We start from the raw sequence: 12,364 nt of genomic DNA, 5'->3' as shown, positions 1-12,364 counted from the left end.
GTAATGTCATGATTGTCAGTTTGATTGTGGTTTCCAGGGAGACAGACAACAAATGGCACTCTATGGAGATTGCAGAGGCATTGTGTTTCCCTTGAGAATACTCTCCGGCTGCTCAGCTGTGCTTCCTCTGCATGTGCGGAAATAAAGTATTTGTCTCATCTTTCCTCTTTTGAGTCTCTTTTGCACACTGTGCATTTGCACAAATTTGACCAAAATGATGATACAAGAAGTAAAAGAAGTGACCTCTTTCATTTTTGCACTTAAATGGGTACTTCAGCGCTGGGAAGATAAATCTGTATTTAAACTGGGTCATTAATGTAGTAGAAATGTGAAATTATTTTTGAATTTGGTGCTTTCTAGACTGAGAAAAGACAGAAAATGTATTTTTGTCTCATGGGGATGAAAGACTACAATTCCCAGAATGCTTCGCTGCCCTGTGAGGCCACTCCTAAAGCCAACGCTACTGAATCACTTTTACTTTCTCACCACCGCGTTCATCTTCATAAAATCAGTTCAGTTAGAGAACAGACACCTACAATTAAAAACTAAAAGTGTCTGTTCAATATATTGTGATTTAGCCGCTGAGGAAATGTCAGCACAAACGCAGCAGGAGTCAGATTACACTCATCGTGATGAGCTGAATGAGCTCTCGTGGTAAGAGCTGAGGCGACGCGTCCATGCTCGCGGCAGAAGTTCTCAGCACGTGTTCAGTCTGGCGCGTTTTCAGTTCATGCCTTTGGAAGATTAACTTTCATAGGAATTTACTTGAGAAGTTAAAATACTCACTTTGCTCCGCCGGCCGCACCGTTCACATGAATGCCTGAGGCTGCAGCTGCGAGCTGAGCTGTGAGTGTGATCCCACCCCCCATGCGCTGGTTGAAAACATGTGGAAATAGCTCCCTCTGCTGGCTGTAGTCTTTAGCGTCTGGCCAAACATTTTACCGATGATGCAAATTGACGATATTTACCACCGGAGTAATTTTTCCAGAAATAAAATGCATAAATCTCTCGTCTCAGGGGGATATGAAAGGGGGGACCACGATCATTCGAATATACTCCAGGTTTTCTACTGATACAAAGCCATATGCTAATCGCTGAAGTAACCCTTTAAAAACCCATTGGAATTGATAAACGAGTGCAATTTTATATCTCATTGGAAATTTCCTTATTTCTTCCCTTCTTTTTTTTAAATAGGTAATAGGTTTTTAGTTATGTCATAGCCATGATCATGATATTTTTTACTTGCTACTCAGTTTCAGGTTTTATAAGGGGGTGGGACATTGTAATTCAAGGAAGAATTTGATTATAGAAAAGTCTGTGTAATTTTTCACCGCTAAAGGGTCGCTTCTTCAAAACAAAGGTGTAGCTTGAGGACACCTTGATTTCGTGGAGGTTTTATGATGCTACAGTCGCCGCTTCCGCATCTTCTGCTCATGTGTATGTGGGGTAACGCAGCACTGTTTTATATGAGTGTGTTGAAATATGTTATAATCTCTGTGCTTTCACTCGGCTGCTAATAGACACTTGTTGCACTGCAGTGAGCTCTTTACTTTGTGAAAAAGTATGACTGTACAATTTAAATGTGTATTATCTAAAAGTGAATCTTATGAACACTTTGGAGTACACCTAGCCTGGATGCCAGTCAAACTTAACCCCGCCCACAACATTTTTAGGTCGGGTGGTTCGGTCTGGACTCGATCCATAGAGGAGTAATTATCCCCGAACAGAAACTGTTCAGACCAATGAAATCATCAGGGCGGGCTTTAGACGATGACGGACAGATGATAAACAGTAACGTAATCATCCACGTCATCAAAGGGGCTTGGGTTTTATTTGTTCTAATCCTAAACAGAGAGCTTATTTGTATATGCATTCACCTTCACTATTTCTCTCAAAAGTGATGATCATGTTGGGTAAGTACCCTGTGTATCATTAACTTCTGAATTTTTTTTATAACACCGGCAAAGATCGTTTATTCCAGCGCACGTGCAGACAGGGTTGCCAAGTTTTAACAACAAAACCCGGCAACTACTAGCCCTAAACAATAGCTTTTCGGGGGGTTCTCCGGGAAAAATATGGTGTTTGGGGGGTAAAATGTGTGTTATTTTGTTAAGGTTGCCTGCTAAAATTCGCACTCATGGGTCTATATATCACATAATAGTCGACTTCAACAAGCGGACATGGAAAACAACCCGCGGAAAAAAACACGGACTTGGCAACACAGTGCAGTTGAGCTCTGTTGACATTTGACAACTAACGTAAGGCGTTGCTTCGTTGCTCTGATTGTAGGTCTGTCCAATTGATGTCTTTCCTGGTTGGGTTGAAACACGCCCCATAATCACAGCCCAATGGAGCAGTATCGGACTCATATTCTGACTAGAATTGAGTATGACCACGTCAGGCTAGAGTACACTAGCCTATAGAATGACATCTGCATTGAAAAACTAAATTTTTGTAGGCCAACCTGAAAGTTTGCTTTACCCTTGACAAAACAGCCAATAGGATATATAGTAAAGTAAAGTAAAGTAAATAAAAAATGTTAACGCCGCTGATGTAAAGAAAACCCGACCCCTGTATGGTGACAAACTACTTTTCTCGGCTGGATAAAGTAAACCAGCGTCTTGCTAGTAAAGTTTTGATGGGTTAGGATTGCAATTAGGGCTGCACAATGAAATTGCAATTAACCTGAAACCGCGCTTAAACTGATTTGGCTTCGGGTAAATCACTGCTCAGTCTGAAATCACTACGAGTTTGAGTCGCTTATAATGTGCATTTGAAAAAGCAACGTGTCAAACATCTTCAAAAAGCGCGAGAAGCATTTATGAACCTCTTGTCCAACAAAAGACATTTAATAACATGTTTTTACTCCAAACTCCCTTCATAATGTCAGTTATCAGCATCCTTCTGTGAGACGACGTGGCTTCTTACACAGAATAAGGCACACAACGTATTATTTCATAGTTTTCTATAAAGTGATAAAGGCCATGTTGATTAGCATTGAAGTATAAATATACTTTATTATCAAGAAACTACCCGAGAAGGCTTGAAGAGCTCTGATAAACCATATATTGTTGTAGTCGTGTGTTTATTAGTCATGTGCTTGCCGCCCTGACAACGACGCTGTAGAAAGCTCCGTGGACGTGCTGCCGCTCTGACGTAGATCGAATGTTTTTTCTTTTTTTAAACTGTATTTAAAGAGGCCGCAAATCAAACACGCATGTTGATGGATATACTGACCACAAGTAGGGTATAAATTAACTTCATGAAATCGTTTAAATGTGAAAGTAAGAATTAATTGCACACCCGCTGAACAACGAGCGTTCTAGCGCCTATAAAATAGTGTTGCGCGACTTCTTAACAAATTACACATCACTATGAATAATCTCGTCATAAATGATAGGGAAACCCGCACAGCAATGATCAACCTCTCCTACAAATTGCTTGGGAACTAATGTGGTCGGAACCAAAGTTTACAGGCCTGCGTTCTCTGGATTTCTCTCAAGCGGAGCACTTCTACATTTTGACTGGTTGCCGCCTGTTGCCGCCGAACCGCGTCATAGCTCATTACCATAAAGTTGAGCTGATTTCAACTCTCCTCGACGCCCAAATCGTCCAAGACGCGCCGCGCCGCTCTCGCCGGAGCTCGCCGCCCGGCTCCCATTGAAAATGAATGACTTCCGGCCAGCTTGACGCTCTCGCCGCCGGCGGTGTGAACGCACAGTTAGTCCACGGTTCAATACATACTTCGGTTTTTAACCACGTTTTTTTGGTTCGGTTCGTTTTATTTTAAGTACTCTATTCTTAGGCGACAGGAACAGAAAAGGGTTAAGGAGAAAATGTTTTTATTGCAATACTCTTTCTTTATTTCACTTAAAAGACTTACTTAAAACTAACTTAAAACTTTACTTAAACCCTTGTACGCATCCCCAGTGTATTGTAAAATATAAAATAAATATATATAAAGATTTACAGTGGCATTTAAGTATGAATTTGAATTAAAAAATGTAGGCTAAAGTTAAATCCTTCATTATACAACTGATTAAAAGCTACTGTATTAAAGGTGTGTTTTTTTTATTTTATTAAAATCATTTTAGAGGTGAACTGTCCCTTTAAGGACAGCGTGTTCAGGCTGCGCTGCTGTCAGTTGAAGACCTGCTCGCCTCTCATAGACGCACGCTATTACACTTTCACTTTAGACATAACCGACTGCATTTATGTTAACCTTGTGTGTATTGGACAGTATTAGCGCAGTAAGACTGTCTAGTAATCACGTGTGTTTGACAGACTATTAGTGCGCGTGCTCAATGCAAAATGTTTAACCGGCAAGGCTTTAAAACGCGGCTAACACCCCCTAACTTTAGTGCATAGGATTGTATATTTGCTCATATCAGCGCGTAGACTCACAGGCACACTCAAACAGAGCCGAAATAAACTGAGAGAAATATTTCAAATGGAGAGAAATGGAAATAATTAATTAAATGCAAAACCGAAAAAGTGAAATCCACCAGTGTGTATTGAACCGTGAATGCCGTACTGAACGGTTCAATATTATATTGAGTATTGTGGCATCCCTAGTGCATACATTTATGAGATTGACTCCTTGCAGAAAATTATGGTTTTGTGAGAATTATCCTTCAATCTGAGGGATATAACAAATGTTGATGAAACGCTTTAAACAAGATACATGATGTATGCGTAATTTCATGATAAGTATGTGATTAATCGCACAAAAGGGTTAATCACAATTACAAAATATTTTCTATTTAGAGGCCTACTTTAAATATGGCACAGTTGTGGCCAAGCTGCAGAACATTAAAGTACTACGGGTAAACTAAGTCACCATGTTTTATAGTATGTTTGCGGGACAGGACTCGCTGCATATAAATATTTCAAGATGCTTTCAAATGGTGGGCCTCAAATGCTCACAGATCCACAGAGCATGTGGTCCTCCATGAGATTTACAAGACAAAGATAAGATTTTTTCAAAAGCCTTGCAAAGATACAGAAAAGGATCAGATCTGTGTTCGCAATAGTAATTCAGAGGTTCAGACGGAGGCCGTTGAGATCAAATGTGTTTACACACAGTGGCCTAATGCACATCAGCTGTGCTAGGAGCTCTTTTTGTCTGCTTATCCAAAGACTCACATCTGGAAAGTACATTAACCACCCAGTAGACGTGCTCAAGTCACAGTTTCTGTACAGCTTTATGTCACCCTTCGCGTTTTCATGTTGCGTTCTTGCATACGGAAATAACATGACTGAAACGTGTGTGGCGCCAACGCCCATGAGCTTTTGAGCGGGCAGTAATCTGGCTCACATTTCCTTTTACCTCAGCCTGTGGTTTGATGGCCTGTGATTCTTCTTCTTCTTCTTCTTCTTATGTTCCTCTCTGTCCTCAACAGGGTTGACGTTGATAGCCCTTTTTTACATGATCTGAGGCCCTGTGGTTGTTTTTGCAGAGGTTGGGCTATTTTTGGCCATAGGAAGCTAGTCCTACCACGGTTGGGTAGCTTAACCTTGGCTCTGGGATTTTAACGCCTGGCTTGCACTTGGAACGATTAGGGACAGGACTTGGATTTCGGGCATATGTAAGGATTCCTGTTGGGGAAGTTGGTGCTAGGTTGGTTTGAAAGGGCATCGAGAGAGAGTGAGGCCACAAGCCAACAAAACTTAGCTGTAACTCATGCTCTGTTGCAGCAGGAGCTGGACTGGCTGTGGTTTTTTTGCCTCTATGTGGTATGACACATGACAGGAAGTTGCTGCTGTGACACTTGCATTGGTTGTCAGCTCATGCATATGTGCTTAGACACACAGGAAGCATTTATGTGTATTTTTAAGAGATATTGACGTATATGGCTGTTTTTGCCTTGGTATATTTGTGCTGTTATTTCCCCTTCTCAAACAAGACCGTTAATAACATTCAAAAAATATTGCAATTTGAGTATTCAATACTGTTCAAAAGTTTGGGGTCAGCTAAATATTTTGTTTTTAGAAGAAAATACTTTAGCAAGGTTGCATTAAATTGATGAAAAGTGACAGTCAAGACTTTGACTTTGGTGCAAAATATTTCTATTTCTAATAAATGCTGTATTTTCTGACTTTCAAATAATTCTCACAACTGTTTTCAACATTGATGATATTAATAAGAAATCTTTCTTGAGCAGCAAATCAAATGAAAATGATTTCTGAAGGATCATGTGACACTGAAGATTGGAGTAATGACACTGAATCTTGAGCTTTGTCATGGATAAATTACTATATTAAAATGTATTTAAATAGAAGTTATTTTAAATACCTTTAAATATACTTTTTAACAAAAAAAAGTAACGATACCAGCATTTCCCTCTAGCATTTTGAGTGGTGTTGATCGACGGATTTTTAAACACGTCTGATTGGCCATTGGGTTCACATGCTCAACATATATGTCTGTGATTGTCTACAATGATCGTGTCTGAGTCAAAAGATGTCCATTTACAACATGTTTTTGAAGAGTTAATCATTGTAGCCAATCACAGACATACATGTTGAGCATGTGAACTAGAGGGAAATGCTGGTATCATCCTATTTTTTAAAACTTTACTACTGACCTGGTACCATAGTCAGGACCTATGACAACACTTACATTTAGCATTTTAACAGTTTTTACTGTTTTTGAAGCTTTTGATTGGTAGTGTACATTAGTCCTGATCAGTTTGTACAATGGCTAGTTCATCTAAACATAAACATTCATCTAATTTCTCTGAAAAAAAAGTTAGTTTGAAGATTCAGGCTCTCTTAACCCCTCTTTTCTGAGAAATTCTTCTGCTCTAATTAGTCAGATTGCCCAGTCTGTTGTCATTGGTCTACTCTACTCTGATTGGTCAGATTGCCCAGTCTGTTGTCATTGGTCTACTATACTCTGATTGGTCTGATGGCCCAGTCTGTTTTCATTGGTCTACTCTACTCTGATTGGTCAGATGGCCCAGTCTGTTGTCATTGGTCTACTCTACTCTGATTGGTCAGATGGCCCAGTCTGTGGTCATTGGTCTACTCTACTCTGATTGGTCAGATGGCCCAGTCTGTTGTCATTGGTCTACTCTACTCTGATTGGTCAGATGGCCCAGTCTGTTTTCATTGGTCTACTCTACTCTGATTGGTCAGATGGCCCAGTCTGTTTTCATTGGTCTACTCTACTCTGATTGGTCAGATGGCCCAGTCTGTTTTCATTGGTCTACTCTACTCTGATTGGTCAGATGGCCCAGTCTGTTGTCATTGGTCTACTCTACTCTGATTGGTCAGATGGCCCAGTCTGTTGTCATTGGTCTACTCTACTCTGATTGGTCAGATGGCCCAGTCTGTTGTCATTGGTCTACTCTACTCGGATTGGTCAGATGGCCCAGTCTGTTGTCATTGGTCTACTCTACTCTGATTGGTCAGATGGCCCAGTCTGTTGTGATGGGTCTATTGTTGGAAATGAAACGCCTAATACCATATCTGAATTTAAGCTCCAGATCTTCCTTTACATTTTATACACAGTACAAACTGTAACAATGGTGTCGGTTTTACTGTATCAATTCCAGTGCGAGTCTTCGTCCTTTTGAACTGCATGCAATGTAGATCCGCAGCGTTGAAAACAGCTTCTTCTCGACATGTCAGCACCACGAACCAAACTCTTCCAGTCTCAGCTACAGTCTTAAAAATAAAGGTTCTTAGATGGTTCTTTGGCAGGGTGTATGGTTCCATGAAGAACCTTTAATATCCAAAGAACCTTTCCATTGCACAAAAGGTTCTTTGTAGTGCAAAAAGACGATAAAATGGTTAGAAAAAAATGGTTCTTTAAAGAGCCTTTCAGAGAACGGTTCTTTGGGAAACCAAAATTGGTTCTTCAATAGCATCACTGTGAAAACCCATTTTTGTTTTTTCCTGGCAGCTTTATTTTTAAGGATGTACACCTACAGTGACGTTGTTCACGGGCAGCCAATGAAGACCCTTGACTTGCATTATGCAAATGTTTTACACTGTTATATTTGTTACAGGAAGTGAGACTAGAATAACCGATGACTCTTTTTGACAGTTCAGATTTGATTGTCTTTTAGGAGACAATAACTTTATTTGTAGTGCCCTCTGATCTTTAAAACTTTGCAGGCCTTTGACAGTAACAAACAGTGATATTATGTATACTGCATGAATATCCAAAAAAGCATAATAGGGGCACTTTAAACATTTTCTGGCTGCAGCTGCATTCAAGCTAAGTTTCCACATGATGATTTCTAAAAAGGATTAGTTGAAATTGCTTTAATTTGGACTCGTTTCCCTTTATCCCTTTGATTTTATTCACAAAAGACGTGTGATTATGGGTTTAAGCCACACTGATCCTGTCAAAGCTGAACTGCTTTAAACATGAGAAACAATGAGCAGATTTTTAACCAGTCCCGAACTTTGAACCGAAGACACCAACTGACCTTTTTTTTTCAATCTAAACCTTCAGTACTGAAGTTATGAAACCGTAACTTCCTGTTTATATATCTGATCACTCATAGTGTGTTGCCAACAAACTGGCAGAAACTTTAGCAGAAGGATAAATAAATTGCACAGTACCAAGCATTGTGCAGCATGGGTTAAAGTTGTGCAATAGAATTAAGTTATGAAAGGTGAGATATTTTAAATGAATCATGAATCATTTGCTGCGTCTCAAGTTGCCTACGTTGCCCCAAAAGTATAAACTATTTTTGTGAAGAAATAGTATAAAATAGTAGACAAACCTTAAGACATTCACATTATTACATTGTCATTATCACCCTCTCTCCTCTCCACCTTTCGCTGGTGTGTGGTGAGCGCACTGGCGCCGTTGTACTGTGGCTGCCGTCGCATCATCCAAGTGGATGCTGCAAACTGGTGGTGGTTGAGGAGAGACCTGACATGAGTGGGAAGTGCTTTGGGTGTACAGTTAATATGAAAGCGCTATATAAATGCCTCATTCATTCATTCATTCATTCATTCATTCATTCATTCATTCATTCATTCATTCATTCATTCATTCATTCATTCATTCATTCATTCATTCATTGTGTCTTTAACGGACAGCTCTGTCGCATAGTTACGTGCATCCTGTCACTGTAAACTGGCTTGTCAATCATCTTGTCACAGTTAAAAATCCTCCACATTTCATTTAATTCAATTTCTTACCATATTGGAGAGAAAAGAAGCATGTTGATCTACCAGATGTGGGTTTTTAATGCGGAGAACTCTCCTCACGTGTTTGTTTGCATTATGATGCATTTAAAAGTTAACCAGCATATCTTTATAAAACTCGCAATGCTGTTGCAGCTGAAATATAATGTGGATAACATTAAATCAATATTTTTTATAAAGTTAAATGCTGATTATTAGTTAAATCCCTTTATCTAAACCTCTCTATTTAACCGTCGGTAGTGCACACCCCGCCATGCTTGTAGTTTTTAACACTTTTCAACTGTGTCTGTAGTTCTGAGCCGAATCCTCCTTCAAAGCGCAGTGGGTTGTGGGAAATATTAGCCGTTAAGAGTGTGCATGGATTCACATTTTGAAAATCTACAGGAAATAGTAGACCATCCAGGGACTTTAGTTTAGGCTTACTCTTTAGTTAAAACATAATATTTTTTGGGACACACTTATTCTAATCTCACATACTATTTAGGATGGATAGTATGGGACGCAGGGATATAGTTCAGAATAATCTGGTCCTGTGTCTTCTGTCCATCCCACATGGTCTGTTTTGGTGCAAACACTCTCCTGCCTGCAGACTAAGCTCTTTGAGCGAGTATCTGACCATGACACAGGCCTGTCAGCTGAGTCAGTAGTGTGTGTTTAAGCTTAAACACATGATTCTTGTTTAGAAGGAACTTGAAAGGGGAAAGCACTTGAGAAAAAGCTTTGAACCACACTCAAAAGCTTTAAAAGTAAGAAATCGGAAGTCCTTGTGGAAGGATGTAGAGAGGCAAGCTACACTACACTGTAAGCTACACTAACAAGCACAACCGAATAAACAAATCACGCATTAAACATTCAACAAATCTGAATGATAACAGTATGCTGTAGTATGTTCAGATTCACTGATCCGTCGTGTGTGTTTGCAGGAGCAGCCGAAGATCATCGAGCCGCTGGACTATGAGAATGTGGTTTTCCAGAGGAAAGCTCAGATCCACAGCGATCCGCAGAGAGACCTGCTGCTGTGGCCAGCTGATGATGTTTCAGTAAGTCTTTCACCAGCACATTTCCTGCTGTTTATTTGTTTGGCTCGTTTTCAAACTTAGCCCTCAATCTTGTGCAGGCACCCTACAAATCTAATTTGGCAGTCTAGGCTTTGTAAAGCCTAATATTTTATAGGTAGTATTACAAAATATAAGATTAAGTACTATTTAAACAACATAAATCTATCTATCTGTCTGTCTGTCTGTCTGTCTGTCTGTCTGTCTGTCTGTCTGTCTGTCTGTCCATCTGTCTGTCCATCTGTCTATCTATCTGTCTATCTATCTGTCTATCTATCTGTCTATCTATCTATCTATCTATCTATCTATCTATCTATCTATCTATCTATCTATCTATCTATCTATCTATCTATCTATCTATCTATCTATCTATCTATCTATCTATCTATCTATCTATCTATCTATCTATCTATCTCTCTCTCTCTCTCTCTCTCTCTCTCTCTCTCTCTCTCTCTCTCTCTCTCTCTCTCTCTCTCTGTCATTCTGTCTGTCTGTCTCTCTCTCTCTCTCTCTCTCTCTCTCTCTCTCTCTCTCTCTCTCTCTCTCTCTCTCTCTCTCTCTCTCTGTCTGTCTGGATCCATCTAACTGTCTGTCCCTCCATCCATCCATCCATCCATCCATCCATCCATCCATCCATCCATCCAGGAGGCCCAGATTGATCGTCAAAGGAGAACTATTGTTCCTTCAGTTCCTCAAAATGCAGAGAACGAAGCTAAAAGCCTGTTCGTCAAAGAGGTAAGATTACGCAGAGCCTCACGATACCAAAATAAGAGAGAGCCTGCAGCTGTCCAGACTACTAAAAGATGAGATCACACTTTCCTGTTTTTCATATTTTTAAGTGTTTCTGATCATGCAATTGAGTGCTTGAGCAATACTTTCGCTCTTTGGCAGTGTATTAAGATGTACAACAGCAACTGGCATGTCATCAACTATAATTACGAGGCCTACTCTGGAGATTTCCGGACGCTGCCCTGGTATGTCAAAGTTAGCTTTTTTTTTGCCAAAGATTTTGCTGTGCTATTTGCAAAGTTTTACGTAAGCTACTTTTTCTGTCTTGCAGTAAAGGGATGAAGACGGAAAAGCTTCCAAGCCAAGTGTTTGAGGTGGATGAGGGGGAGGAGGTAAGAAGTACAGAATGCTGCATTGCCTTTTTTCATTTCCTTGTTTTTAAATACCTTTTTTTATTATGCCCATTATCTTTTGAATTATGTGCAGAATCAAACTGTAAATTGGCCACCATTTTCTTTATTTTTATGGGTTTTTTGTGTTCATTTTGTCACTGATAAAACAAAAGAGTACTTCAAGGTCAATATAATAAAACAGCCTTTATATAAATTATAAGTAACATACATTTTTAAAGAAAACAGCATTTTCAAAATCCATGTTTGACGTACACACTGTGTGTAACGTGTCGTAGCACAAAACAGGAATGTCTCTTCAAGTAATGTTAACCACAGACCTTATTTTAATCATATACCAAGACACTGTTCTAAAAAAACATTCACATTTCTAAGTCGGCCAACAAAACAGCTTTGTTACTGCCAAAAAAAGACTGTATCCAATCAAAAAAATTAAAAATAAGTTGAATAGTATTGTATATAGTTGAATAGTACTGAATTAGAAGCTCTGTGAAGTGCTTTGTGGTTTAAAAAGTCACACATTTATTCTGTTTTCTTGATCGATTATTGCAGTCACTATTTAAGATCTCAAGGGTGTTAATCCTAACTTCTGTACTCACACCCACCAGTACACCTCTTATTTACATTATAGATATTGTTCTTCTCCTCAGACAGCACTGTAAATGTTGTGATGTTTGTGTGAGGTCATAATCTGATGTAGAGATGATGGCTGGGCGGTCAGCAGAGAGGCCCATTACATGGAACCTGACCCTCACGGTCTATTAATAGACACACACTAAAGTGTCCAGCAGATCTTGATAAAATTAGATGTAAGGAGTGGTGATTACAAGGCAAAAAGATTGCTTCTCCACCCTGTGTGTGTGTGTGTGTGTGTGTGTGTGTGTGTGTGTGTGTGTGTGTGTGTGTCTGAATCTGCGTATGCACATTTAGACATTTAGATTCATTTATTTGTAAGGGGACAATGCAATTTCATAAAAACACATGAACAAACATGATTAA

General features: G+C 39.5%; 1 protein-coding gene across 3 annotated transcripts in view; it reads left to right on the top strand.

The window, feature by feature from the left end:
- dock11 (dedicator of cytokinesis 11) overlaps positions 1-12,364 on the top strand; it is a 128,550-nt gene that overhangs the window by 1,220 nt on the left and 114,966 nt on the right. For all 3 annotated transcript variants that reach the window (XM_067445448.1, XM_067445433.1, XM_067445442.1), the window contains exons 2-5: positions 10,095-10,211; positions 10,872-10,961; positions 11,118-11,200; positions 11,287-11,347. In XM_067445448.1, coding sequence (XP_067301549.1) covers positions 10,095-10,211; positions 10,872-10,961; positions 11,118-11,200; positions 11,287-11,347 — 351 coding nt within the window. The remainder of the gene's footprint in view (positions 1-10,094; positions 10,212-10,871; positions 10,962-11,117; positions 11,201-11,286; positions 11,348-12,364) is intronic.

The sequence above is a fragment of the Pseudorasbora parva genome, chromosome 1 (genome assembly GCF_024679245.1).
Source record: "Pseudorasbora parva isolate DD20220531a chromosome 1, ASM2467924v1, whole genome shotgun sequence".
NCBI lineage: Eukaryota > Metazoa > Chordata > Actinopteri > Cypriniformes > Gobionidae > Pseudorasbora > Pseudorasbora parva.
The sequence above is the reverse complement of the archived record's forward strand: the minus strand, read 5'-3'. Positions and strand labels throughout refer to the sequence as shown.